We start from the raw sequence: 12,999 nt of genomic DNA, 5'->3' as shown, positions 1-12,999 counted from the left end.
GAGTGAGGTGGGAGGGGCCTATTTCTCTTGTAAGGTGTATCCAGTCCACGGATTCATCCTTTACTTGTGGGATATTCTCCTTCCCTACAGGAAGTGGCAAAGAGAGCACACAGCAGAGCTGTCCATATAGCTCCCCCTCTAGCTCCACCCCCCAGTCATTCTCTTTGCCGGCTCTAAGCCCTAGGGTCTCTCTCGAGAATGTGGTGTTAGAATTGTAGTTTTTATTATCTTCAATCAAAAGTTTATTTTAAATGGTACCGGTTTGTACTATTTACTCTCTAGCAGAAAAGTGATGAAGATTTCTGCTGAGAGGAAAATTATTTTAGCATGTTGAAAACTAAAATCCACTGCTGTTCCCACGCAGGACTGAGGAGTACCAGAAAACTTCAGTTGGGGGGAACGGCTTGCAGTGTAGTCTGCAATAAGGTATGTTCAGTCATTTATTTCTAGACAAGACTGAGATAATGCTAGAAGAGACTGACAATATCCCCATGAGGGGAGGGTAAGCTATGTTCACAGACTTAGTAAGGAATTGAATGCTTACATAAGAGGGCTAATTATGCTGGTTGACACTAATTCAGGGCAATCGATTGTTTATCTAAGGAAAATATCGTTTGTAAGACACTTTGAAAGTCCTTTTGGGTTCTTTCTGGGGTTATTACCCACATGGCTATTTTTTATTCACTTAGGAGTGATTTCTTAGGCCTCACAGCTCCGGAGTAGAGTGGGAGGAGCCTAATTTCGCGCCTCAGATGCGCAGTTAGAATTGCATAGAAGTTCATGCTGCTTCACATGGAGGGTTCTTCTGCTGTTTGAGGGCATAAAATAAGCTATATTCCCCCAAATCTGATCCCTAAGGGCAGGTAGGGCCACAGCAAGGCTGTGGCAAGGTGCTGTAGTAATTTTAACCGGGTGTTGGCTTTAAGCTGCTCCGGTTTGGGCATTAAGGGGTTAATCGTTTTGAGACTAGTGGTGCAATCTTACTAAGGCTTTAGGTACATACTGTGAAAATTTCAAAAGGATTGCTGCATTTTTCACTGTTTTGCAAAATTGTGTGCTCTTTTTACCTCTTAAAGGCACAGTGACGTTTTTTCAAATTGTGTTTTTTATTTGATTAAAGTGATTTCCAAGACTGTTTGTGTATACTACTAGTCTGTTAAACATGTCTGACACCAAGGAAAATCCTTGTTCAATGTGTTTAGAAGCCATGGTGGAACCCCCTCTCAGAATGTGTCCCACTTGTACTGATATGTCTATACACTTTAAAGATCATATTGTTGCACTTAAGAATGTGGCCCAAGATGATTCTCAGACTGAAGGTAACGAGGGTAGCCCATCTACCTCTCCCCAAGTGTCACAACCAGTTACGCCCGCTCAAGCGATGCCTAGTACCTCTAGTGCGTCTAACCCTTTTACATTACAAGACTTATAGGCAGTCATGGATAATTCTCTTACAGCCTTCTTATCTAAACTGCCCGTGTTACCTGCAAAGCGTGATAGCTCCATTTTAAGAACAGATTATGAGCATTCTGACGCTTTGGTAGCCGTATCCGATATACCCTCACAACGCTCTGAAGTGGGAGCGAGGGATTTGATGTCTGAGGGAGAAGTCTCTGATTCAGGAAGGGTTCCTCCTCAGACAGATTCAGATACTTTGGCTTTTAAATTTAAACTAGAACACCTCCGTGTTTTGCTCAGGGAGGTATTAGCTACTCTGGATGACTGCGACCCTTTGGTGATCCCAGAGAAATTGTGTAAAATGGACAAGTACCTAGAGGTCCCTGTTTATACTGATGCGTTTCCGGTCCCTAAGAAGATTGCGGATATCGTTACTAGGGAGTGGGATAGACCAGGTGTTCCCTTTGTTCCCCCTCCTGTTTTTAAGAAAATGTTCCCCATATCTGACCCCGTGCGGGACTCGTGGCAGACGGTCTCTAAGGTGGAGGGGGCTGTTTCTTCACTTGCTAAACGCACAACCATACCAATTGAAGACAGTTGTGCTTTTAAAGACCCTATGGATAAGAAGTTAGAGGGTTTACTTAAGAAAATTTTTGTTCAACAAGGTTTTCTTCTCCAACCTATTGCCTGCATTATTCCTGTAACTACTGCAGCTGCTTTCTGGTTTGAGGCGCTGGAAGACTCGCTCCAGACGGAGACCTCTTATGAGGAAATTATGGATAGAATTAAGGCTCTAAAGCTAGCTAATTCTTTTATCACTGACGCCGCTTTCCAAATAGCTAAGTTAGCGGCAAAAAAAATTCAGGTTTCGACATTTTGGCGCGCAGGGCGCTATGGCTATAGTCCTGGTCGGCCGATGTGTTGTCTAAATCCAAGCTTTTGAACATCCCTTTCAAAGGAAAGACCCTCTTCGGGCCTGAATTGAAAGAGATTATTTCAGAAATCACCGGGGGGAAAGGCCATGCTCTCCCTCAGGACAAGTCCTTTAAGACAAAGAAAAAAGCTAATTTCCGTTCCTTTCGTAATTTCAGGAGCGGCCCCGCTTCATCCTCTCCGGCTGCAAAGCAAGAGGGTAACGCTTCACAGCCCAAGGCAACCTGAAAACCTTACCAGGGCTGGAATAAGGGTAAACAGGCCAAAAAGCCTGCAGCTGCCACCAAGACAGCATGAAGGGGTAGCCCCCGATCCGGGACCGGATCTAGTAGGGGGCAGACTCTCTCTCTTCGCTCAGGCCTGGGCAAGAGATGTACACGATCCTTGGGCATTAGATATTGTATCCCAGGGATATCTTCTAGAATTCAAGGGCTCTCCTCCAAGGGGAAGGTTCCTCCTTTCTCGTCTGTCTACAGATCAGACAAAGAAAGAGACGTTTTTATGCTGTGTAGAAGATCTACATACAATGGGAGTGATCCAACCAGTTCCAATTGCGGAACAAGGGTTGGGTTTTTACTCAAACCTGTTTGTGGTTCCCAAAAAAGAGGGAACTTTCAGACCCATCCTGGATCTAAAAATTCTTAAACAGATTCCTCAGAGTCCCATCATTCAAAATGGAGACCATTCGGACAATCTTACCAATGATCCAGGAAGGTCAATATATGACTACAGTGGATCTAAAGGATGCATACCTACACATTCCTATCCACAAAGATCATCACCAGTTTCTCAGGTTCGCTTTTCTGGACAAGCATTACCAGTTTGTGGCTCTTCCCTTCGGCTTAGCCACTGCTCCCAGAATTTTCACAAAGGTGCTAGGGTCCCTCCTGGCGGTTCTAAGACCGCAGGGCATAGCAGTAGCGCCTTACCTAGACAACATCTTAATTCAGGCGCCGTCTTTCCAAAGAGCCAAGTCTCACACAGAGATTGTATTGGCCTTTCTGAGGTCTCATGGGTGGAAGGTGAACATCAAAAAGAGTTCTCTTTCCCCTCTCACAAGGGTTCCCTTCCTAGGGACTCTAATAGACTCGGTAGAAATGAAAATATTTCTGATGGGAGTCAGAAAGTTAAAACTCTTAACTACTTGCCGAGTTCTTCATTCCATTCCCCGGCCATCTGTAGCTCAGTGCATGGAGACAATTAGATTAATGGTAGCAGCAATGGACATAGTCCCTTTTGCTCGAATACACCTCAGACCACTGCAACTATGCATGCTCAAACAGTGGAATGGGGATTATGCAGATTTGTCTCCTCAAATTCAGTTGGACCAGGAGACCAGAGATTCTTTTCTCTGGTGGTTGTCTCAGGAAATATGTTTCCGCAGGCCAGAGTGGATCATTGTAACGACCGACGCCAGTCTGTTAGGCTGGGTGCGGTCTGGGATTCCCTGAAAGCTCAGGGCTTATGGTCTCGAGAAGAAACGCTTCTCCCGATAAACATTCTGGAACTGAGGGCGATATTCAACGCTCTTCAGGCATGGCCTCAACTAGCTGCGGCCAAATTCATTAGATTTCAGTCGGACAACATCACGACTGTAGCTTACGTCAATCATCAGGGGGGAACAAAGAGTTCCCTAGCAATGACGGAAGTAACCAAAATAATCAGGTGGGTGGAGGATCACTCCTGCCATCTCTTAGCAATTCACATCCCAGGAGTAGACAACTGGGAGGCGGATTTTCTAAGTCGTCAGACTTTTCACCCGGGGGAGTGGGAACTCCACCCGGAGGTATTTGCCCAGCTGACTAAGCTATGGGGCACTCCAGAGTTGGATCTGATGGCGTCCTGTCAGAACGCCAAACTTCTTCTCTACAGGTCCAGGTCCCGGGACCCCAAGGCGGTATTGATAGATGCTCTAGCAGCGCCTTGGTCCTTCAATCTGGCTTATGTTTTTCCACTGTTTCCCCTTCTCCCTCGTCTGGTCGCCAGAATCAAGCAGGAGAAGGCTTTGGTGATTCTGATAGCGCCTGCGTGGCCACGCAGGACTTGGTATGCAGACCTAGTGGACATGTCATCTGTCCCACCATGGACACTGCCAATGAGGCAGGATCTTCTAATACAGGGTCCGTTCAAGCATCCAAATCTAGTTTCTCTACGTCTGACTGCTTGGAGATTGAACGCTTGATTCTATCAAAGTGTGGTTTCTCTGAGTCAGTTATAGATACTCTGATTCAGGCTAGAAAGCCTGTCATCAGGAAAATCTACCATAAGATATGGCGGAAATATCTTTGTTGGTGTGAATCTAAGGGTTACTCATGGAGAAGTTAGGATTCCCAGGATATTGTCTTTCCTCCAAGAAGGATTGGAGAAAGGATTGTCAGCTAGTTCCTTAAAAGGACAAATATCTGCTCTGTCTATCCTTTTTCACAAGCGTCTGGCAGAGGTACCAGACGTTCAAGCGTTTGCTCAGGCTTTAGTCAGAATCAAGCCTGTCTATAAACCTGTGGCTCCGCCATGGAGTCTAAATCTAGTTCTTTCAGTTCTTCAAGGGGTTCCGTTTGAACCTTTACATTCCATATATATTAAGTTGTTATCTTGGATAGTTTTGTTTTTGGTAGCTATTACAGTGTGATTCACCTTACCTGGTGTTCCACGCAGATAAGGTTGTTTTGCGTACCAAGCCTGGTTTTCTTCCTAAAGTTGTTTCTCACAAGAATATTAACCAGGAAATAGTTGTTCCTTCTCTGTGTCCTAATCCTTTTTCGAAGAAGGAACGTCTGTTACACAATCTTGATGTAGTTCGTGCTTTAAAGTTCTAGTTACAAGCAACTAAGGATTTCAGACAAACATCTTCCTTGTTTGTTATCTATTCTGGTAAGAGGAGAGGTCAGAAAGCGACTGCTACCTCTCTTTCCTTTTGGCTGAAAAGCATCATTCGTTTGGCCTATGAGACTGCTGGCCAGCAGCCTCCTAAAACAATTACTGCTCATTCTACCAGAGCAGTGGCTTCCACATGGGCTTTTAAAAATGAGGCTTCTGTTGAACAGATTTGTAAGGCAGCGACTTGGTCTTCACTGCATACTTTTTCCAAATTTTCCAAATTCGATACTTTTGCAGCAAAAATTCGATACTTTTGCAGCAAAAATTTGATACTTTTGCTGCAAGCAGTGGAGCCTTCCGTTTAAGGTATCTGTCTTGTTCCCTCCCTTCATCCGTGTCCTAAAGCTTTAGTATTGGTATCCCACACGTAAAGGATGAATCCGTGGACTGGATACACCTTACAAGAGAAAACAGAATTTATGCTTACCTGATAAATTACTTTCTCTTGTGGTGTATCGAGTCCACGGCCCGCCCTGTTTATTAAGACAGGCACATATATTTTTATTTTTAAACTTTCAGTCACCACTGCACCCTATAGTTTCTCCTTTTTCTTCCTAGCCTTCGGTCGAATGACTGGGGGATGGAGCTAAGGGAGGAGCTATATAGGCAGCTGTGCTGTGGGTGCTCTCTCTGCCACTTCCTGTAGGGGAGGAGAATATCCCACAAGTAAGGATGAATCCGTGGACTCGATACATCACAAGAGAAATAAATTTATCAGGTAAGCATAAATTATTTTTTTACCTTCGGTTAGGAGTCACTAGAAACGTTGAAACATTGAAGTAAATCTGTGGCAAGAACAGTGGCAGTTGGCGAGTTAGTTATGCTACATAAGAAAGTAAATTCTCTTCCTGGAAATGCACAGTGACATCCTTGCTATCAAATTTTTATATTGCATTTCGGTACATTATAACCTGCGAGTCACTATTGTGGAGTGGTTGTCAATGTTGGAGGTGGGAGTTACAATCAACAAGGTAAATTACAGGTACTAGGCTTGGGTCACAAGAATGTTGCATTATATTATTTTGGAATATATGATGTTTGTTAATTGTAAAATATGAAAATGCACATATATATATATATATATATATATATATATATACATATATATATATATATATATATATATATATATAAACAAACCCAAGGGGGTATCCTAATGGGGGCGCACCGTAAAAAATGAACACACAGAAAAAAGGAAACAAAGCCAAAACAAAATAATAAAAAATTATACTGATACTTAAGTCAATGTTGTGTGGAAGTCAGAGAACAAGAAAAGACTTGCATGTCCAATAAGCCAACAATAGGGTACTGTCTGTCGTGGTCCGCAAGTAGCCCTGTAATCTGTGATCCTTTGAAGGATAAGGGAGAGGCCGCTCCGCTTGAGAATCCGGTGTGTGGGATAATCTACAGAACTGGAGAGAGAAGAAGAGGGCGCCTCATAGTGTATTACAGATTGTTGAATTTGTCAACAAACAGGTGGAAATATGCTCACCAGATGCCGTTGCACCAAACTGTGACCGGTGCTTGAACGCAGGCTAGCACTTTTTTCAGCGGCTAGTACACTGTCAGATGTTCCTTAGCTGAGGGCTGATGGAAATGCCAGAACTTCCAAATTGTTTTCACCGGTCAGGACTGGAAATCTTTGCACCAATTTGGAGGAATAAAATTTGAAATCAAATCAGTTTATAAAAACAACTTCCCAAGTATAATAAAATATCTAAATTTTAATAACTCTTTGCTGCAACACGTTTCTCAACCGCTCAGTGGTTGTTTCATCAGGCAAATTTAAAAGACGGATACAAACATGCTTCATTAGCACCATTAACATGAATTGACAACTTCCTGTTTTGCTGCCATATGTTTGTATCCGTCTTTTACATTTGCCTGATGAAACGACCACTGAGCGGTCGAGAAACGCGTTGCAGAGTGGTGCAAAGATTTCCAGTCCTGACCCGTGAAAACAGTTCGGGAGTTCTGGCATTTCCATCAGCCCTCAGCTAAGGAACAGCTGACAGTGTACTAGCCGCTGAAAAAAGTGCTAGTCTGAGTTCAAGCACCGGTCTCAGTACGGTGCAATGGCATCTGGTGAGCATATTTCCACCTGTTTGTTGACAAATTCAACAATCTGTAATAATATATATATATATATATATATATAAATATATATATATATATATATATATATAAATCTTGTCTCTAACTTTCAACTTTTTAATATGCACATTAATTACGATTACTCCTAAATTCATTAACTGTACGCTACAGGAGCTTATCAAGCAGATGAGACAACATAGCGTACAGCGAATGAATTTAGGAGTAATCGTAATTAATGTGCATTTAAAAAAATGAATGCGAGGTGGAGACAAGCATCATTTAATTTTTATTGCATATTGAACTTTAATTAAGAAGTGGAGAGATTCTTTATTTTTGATTATATGTGTAATTGAATGAGAAATGGGGCATGTTCATGGCCGCTTTAAGAACAAATGTGTGGACTAAATTTCCTCTCCATTGAGATTAGCTACCTCCATGTGTGTGTGTTTGTAATAACGCAATTACATTCTGCACATTCTTTTGAAACATCTGTAGTGCATTTATGTACTTGTGCGCATGCGCACACAGAGGTAGCAAATCTCAATGCGATACCAAATTTCGATAGAACACCAGCCCCGAATACAAAGATAGCACTTTTTCAATTTTAAAAAGCAATGACACATCCCAATTAGTCTAGTATAGAACAGGTGTAAAAAAATAGCTTATGATCTTTGTTTTTTTTTATGTTAGCAGCTGTTAACACAGGATTTTACTGTTAAATTGTGGACAGTTCAGTGCTTCGTACAATATGGTGGATCGTTGTTAAAGACTCAGTGCTATTTTAAAAGGATAATACCCCACACCCTATCACAGGTTGCTGGTACGCAATGGTCAATGATCTTACACATATTTAGTGTCAGTTTCAATTACTTATGGGATGAACAGGAACATTAGCTTAGTGTATGAACTGGAACATCAGTTGGAAGTGAGATCTAAACATCCTTTTATGATTGAGGGCTTTGGAGAGAGGGCTGTTCTTTGCTTTGAAGTTGTACTTCTGACCACCTAAATATGGTATTGGATTTAAACAGTGCTATTTTTTGTGAATAGTGTATCCATAAACAAATAGTAACACTGAGTTTAACTTAATTCAAAATTAAATTTTCCTGGTTCAGATAGATCATGCAATTTTAATCAACTTTACAATTTAATTATGCTATCTAATTTGTTTTTGTTTTTTTAGTATTCTTTGTTAAAAAGCATACCCAGGTAGGCTCAGGAGCAGAAATGGAGTCACTACTGGAGTCAGCTTCTTATTGGTGTCTGCACATATATGCCTCTTGTCACTGGCTTGCCCGAAGTCTTGAGCTAGCGCCTAAAAGTGCATTGTTGCTCCTTCAATGAAGGTTACCAAGAGAATGGAGCAAATTTGATAATATAAGTTAATTAGAAAGTTGTTCAAAATGGTATGCTCTAAATAATCCATGGACGTAAAATGTGTTTCATGTCCCTTTAAATGTGTTCCTTTATGTACTAGCAGACTATAGATTTGATGATACAGATATTTACATATGACTTTTGTTGATAGGTTTATCATGGGAGACCTTTCTGATTCGGAAAGTGATATTTTTGAGCAGTCAAACGATTGGGACTTGCATGGAAATGAAGAACAGCAGCAGGCATTCAGCCATGGCATAGAACTTATTCCCTGGTATGTGTTATCAATAAGAGCTGATGTCTACCAGTTTCTTCAGCAAGGAGTTACTGTCATTCGTTATGATCAGGAGACGCACATTTCAGTTCGCTGTTTTCTTCAACTTCAACCAGACAACAGTACATTGACATGGACAAAACCATCCACAACATGCCTTGCAAACACTAAAAATAAACTGGGTGTCCTAGGTAGCAGTGCAGAGATTAAATTTCAATTTCTTGCCAGTGCAGGAATCAATGGACTTGCTGACGGATTCTTGGACTTGTTCTCAGTAAAGGCTGTTTACATGGGACATCCGGGCATTGATATGCACACTGTGTGTGTTCAAAACAAACTCTGTAATATGAACCTGGAAGAAAATGGAGTTACTTTACTTTTTGGACTTCATACTACTGACAATAAGTTGTTGCACTTTGTAGCTCCCAAGTATACAGCCAAAACATTGTACGATGGATTGCTGGAGCTAACCAAAGCAGTGAGGAAGATTAAAAAATTTCCTGATCAGAGGTTGCAGTGGTTAAGGAAACAATATGTTAGTCTCTACCAGGTAAATATTCACATTGCATGTACATTAGACGTGTGCCAGTAACAAATATGTCTGTGGGAGTGGGAGGATAAGAAAGTTTCGGGAGGGGATCAGGGTGGGAAGGAAGGGCCGCTACACTACAGAAAGAATAAACTGCATAGTAGTGGACTTTCTGCCAGTACCTAAGATGGTGTTGACCAGTGGGGTTGGAGAGAGGTGTTTGGAAGGTATCTGGTAGGAATCAGGGTGTGGGAGGTGTCAGGTGGGGGTTAATCTCTACAATACAGCAAAACGTAACCTTACAAGCTAACTGATTAACCCCTTCACTGCTTGGAATTTCAGAAGTGTGGTGCACAGCTGCAATTAGCGACTTATAATTGCCAAAAAACGAATTGCAAAACTAAGCCTCTAAAAATTAGTTTTCTGACCCAGCAGGGTTTGAAAGGTTGTTTGTTGATTAAACCAGTTGTGTGGAATGGTCATTAGGGAGCAGTTTCATTATCCACTCTTTCTTCTGTTAAGTGTGATCAGTCCACGGGTCATCATTACTTGTGGGATATTAACTGCTCCCCTACAGGAAGTGCAAGAGGATTCACCCAGCAGAGTTGCTATATAGCTCCTCCCCTCTACGTCACCTCCAGTCATTCTCTTGCACCCAACGACTAGATAGGATGTGTGAGAGGACTATGGTGATATATTTAGTTTTTATATCTTCAATCAAAAGTTTGTTATTTTATAATAGCACCGGAGTGTGTTATTCCTTCTCTGGTAGAATTTGAAGAAGAATCTACCTGAGTTTTTCTATGATTTTAGCCGGAGTAGTTAAGATCATATTGCTGTTTCTCGGCCATCTGAGGAGAGGTAAACTTCAGACCAGGGGACAGCAGGCAGATTAATCTGCAAAGAGGTATGTAGCAGTTTATTATTTTCTGACATGGAATTGATGAGAAAATCCTGCCATACCGTTATAATGTAAACTCAGCCTTGAATGCAGTAGATGTAGCTGATATCAGGCTGTCATGTATGTATATTTTACACTTCAGTTTTCTGGGAAATGGTACTTCTCTGGCTTTTAAACTGTATACATAGACTTAACCTATTTTGCAGGGACTTGCAATAGGTTTTAAATGACAATTAATTATTGAGGTAAAACGTTTTTTTGCTGGCATGTAAAAACGTTTTTTTCTCTGAGGTACTGGGTGAAAAAATATTTTGGGCACTTTTTTTCCACTTGGCAATAGTTTTGATTTAAATTAGAGCAGTTCACTGATCCCTCTCACTGTTATGTGTGTGGGGGAGGGGCCATTTTGGTGCTTTCACTACGCATCAGAAAAAACTCAGTCAGAGGTTCATTTTCTTCCTGCATGATCCGGTTCATCTCTACAGAGTTCAGGGATCTCAAAAGCCTTTTTTGAGGGAAGTAATCATTACAGCAGAGCTGTGCTGATGGTATTGACTGTGATATAAAAAACGTTTATTTGTGTATTTTTTTCTGCTGCCTGGGTTAGTTATCATTTGCTGAGGGGAACAATCCTTTGCTAAAACTGTATATTTTGACAAAGATTGATGCTATAACTTAATTATTTTATCTGTTATAATTTTTTTCTGTGCTTCTTAAAGGCACAGTTCGTTTTCATATTATTTGTAAATTACTTTGAAAAGTATTTCCAAGTTGCTGTTTATTTGCTAGTGTGTTAAACATGTCTGATTCAGAGGAATATCTCTGTGCTATATGTGTTAATGCCAAAGTGGAGCCCAATAGAAATTTATGTACTAAATGTATTGATGCTACTTTAAAAAATAGTCAATCTGTACAAATTGAACATATTTCACCAAACAACGAGGGGAGAGTTATGCCGACTAACTCGCCTCACGTGTCAGTACCTGCATCTCCCGCTCAGGAGGTGCGTGATATTGTAGCGCCGAGTGCATCTGGGCGGCCATTACAAATCACATTACAAGATATGGCTACTGTTATGACTGAAGTTTTGGCTAAACTACCAGAACTAAGAGGTAAACGTGATCACTCTGGGATGAGAACAGAGTGCGCTGATAATGCAAGGGCCATGTCTGATACTGCGTCACAGTTTGCAGAACGTGAAGACGGAGAGCTTCATTCTGTGGGTGACGGTTCTGATCCAAATAAACTGGACTCAGACATTTCAAATTTTAAATTTAAGCTTGAGAACCTCCGTGTGTTACTAGGGGAGGTATTAGCGGCTCTGAATGATTGTAACACAGTTGCAATCCCAGAAAAAATGTGTAGGTTGGATAAATATTTTGCGGTACCGACGAGTACTGACGTTTTTCCTATACCTAAGAGACTTACTGACATTGTTACTAAGGAGTGGGATAGACCCGGTGTGCCTTTCTCACCCCCTCCTATATTCAGAAAAATGTTTCCAATAGACGCCGCCACACGGGACTTATGGCAAATGGTCCCTAAGGTGGAGGGAGCAGTTTCTACTTTAGCTAAGCGTACCACTATCCCAGTGGAGGATAGCTGTGCTTTTTCAGATCCAATGGATAAAAAATTAGAGGGTTACCTTAAGAAAATGTTTGTTCAACAAGGGTTTATATTGCAACCTCTTGCATGTATTGCGCCTGTCACGGCTGCAGCAGCATTTTGGTTTGAGTCTCTGGAAGAGACACTTCAATCATCCACACTAGATGACATCACACACAAACTTAAATTCCTTAAGTTAGCTAATTCATTTATTTCAGATGCCGTAGTACATTTAACTAAACTTGCGGCTAAAAATTCAGGATTTGCCATTCAGGCACGCAGAGCTCTGTGGCTAAAATCCTGGTCAGCTGATGTTACGTCTAAATCTAAATTGCTTAATATTCCTTTCAAAGGGCAGACCTTATTCGGGCCCGGCTTGAAAGAGATTATTGATGACATTACAGGAGGTAAAGGTCATGCCCTGCCTCAGGACAAGGCCAAAGCCAAGGCTAGACAGTCCAATTTTCATTCCTTTCGTAATTTCAAAGCAGGAGCAGCATCAACTTCCTCTGCACCAAAACAGGAAGGAGCTGTTGCTCGCTACAGACAAGGCTGGAAACCTAACCAGTCCTGGAACAGGGGCAAACAGGCCAGAAAACCTGCTGCTGCCCCTAAGACAGCATGAATTGAGGGCCCCCGATCCGGGACCGGATCTAGTGGGGGGCAGACTTTCCCTCTTCGCCCAGGCTTGGGCAAGAGATGTTCAGGATCCCTGGGCGTTAGAGATCATATCTCAGGGATACCTTCTGCACTTCAAATACTCTCCCCCAAGAGGGAGATTTCATCTGTCAAGGTTGTCAACAAACCTAACAAAGAAGGAAGCGTTTCTACGCTGCGTACAAGATCTTTTATTAATAGGAGTGATCCATCCAGTTCCGCGGTTGGAACAAGGACAAGGGTTTTACTCAAAACTGTTTGTAGTTCCCAAAAAAGAGGGAACCTTCAGGCCAATCTTGGATTTAAAGATCCTAAACAAATTCCTAAGATTTCCATCGTTCAAGATGGAAACTA

At 41.7% G+C, this 12,999-nt stretch overlaps 1 protein-coding gene across 1 annotated transcript in view; it reads left to right on the top strand.

Annotated features, from left to right (window-relative positions):
* PLCE1 (phospholipase C epsilon 1) overlaps positions 1-12,999 on the top strand; it is a 702,162-nt gene that overhangs the window by 551,490 nt on the left and 137,673 nt on the right. Inside the window, 1 exon segment of the mRNA XM_053692317.1 lies at positions 8,831-9,503. Within this exon segment, the coding sequence (XP_053548292.1) occupies positions 8,831-9,503 (673 nt within the window).

Source organism: Bombina bombina, chromosome 9 (genome assembly GCF_027579735.1).
Source record: "Bombina bombina isolate aBomBom1 chromosome 9, aBomBom1.pri, whole genome shotgun sequence".
Taxonomy (NCBI): domain Eukaryota; kingdom Metazoa; phylum Chordata; class Amphibia; order Anura; family Bombinatoridae; genus Bombina; species Bombina bombina.
The sequence above is the reverse complement of the archived record's forward strand: the minus strand, read 5'-3'. Positions and strand labels throughout refer to the sequence as shown.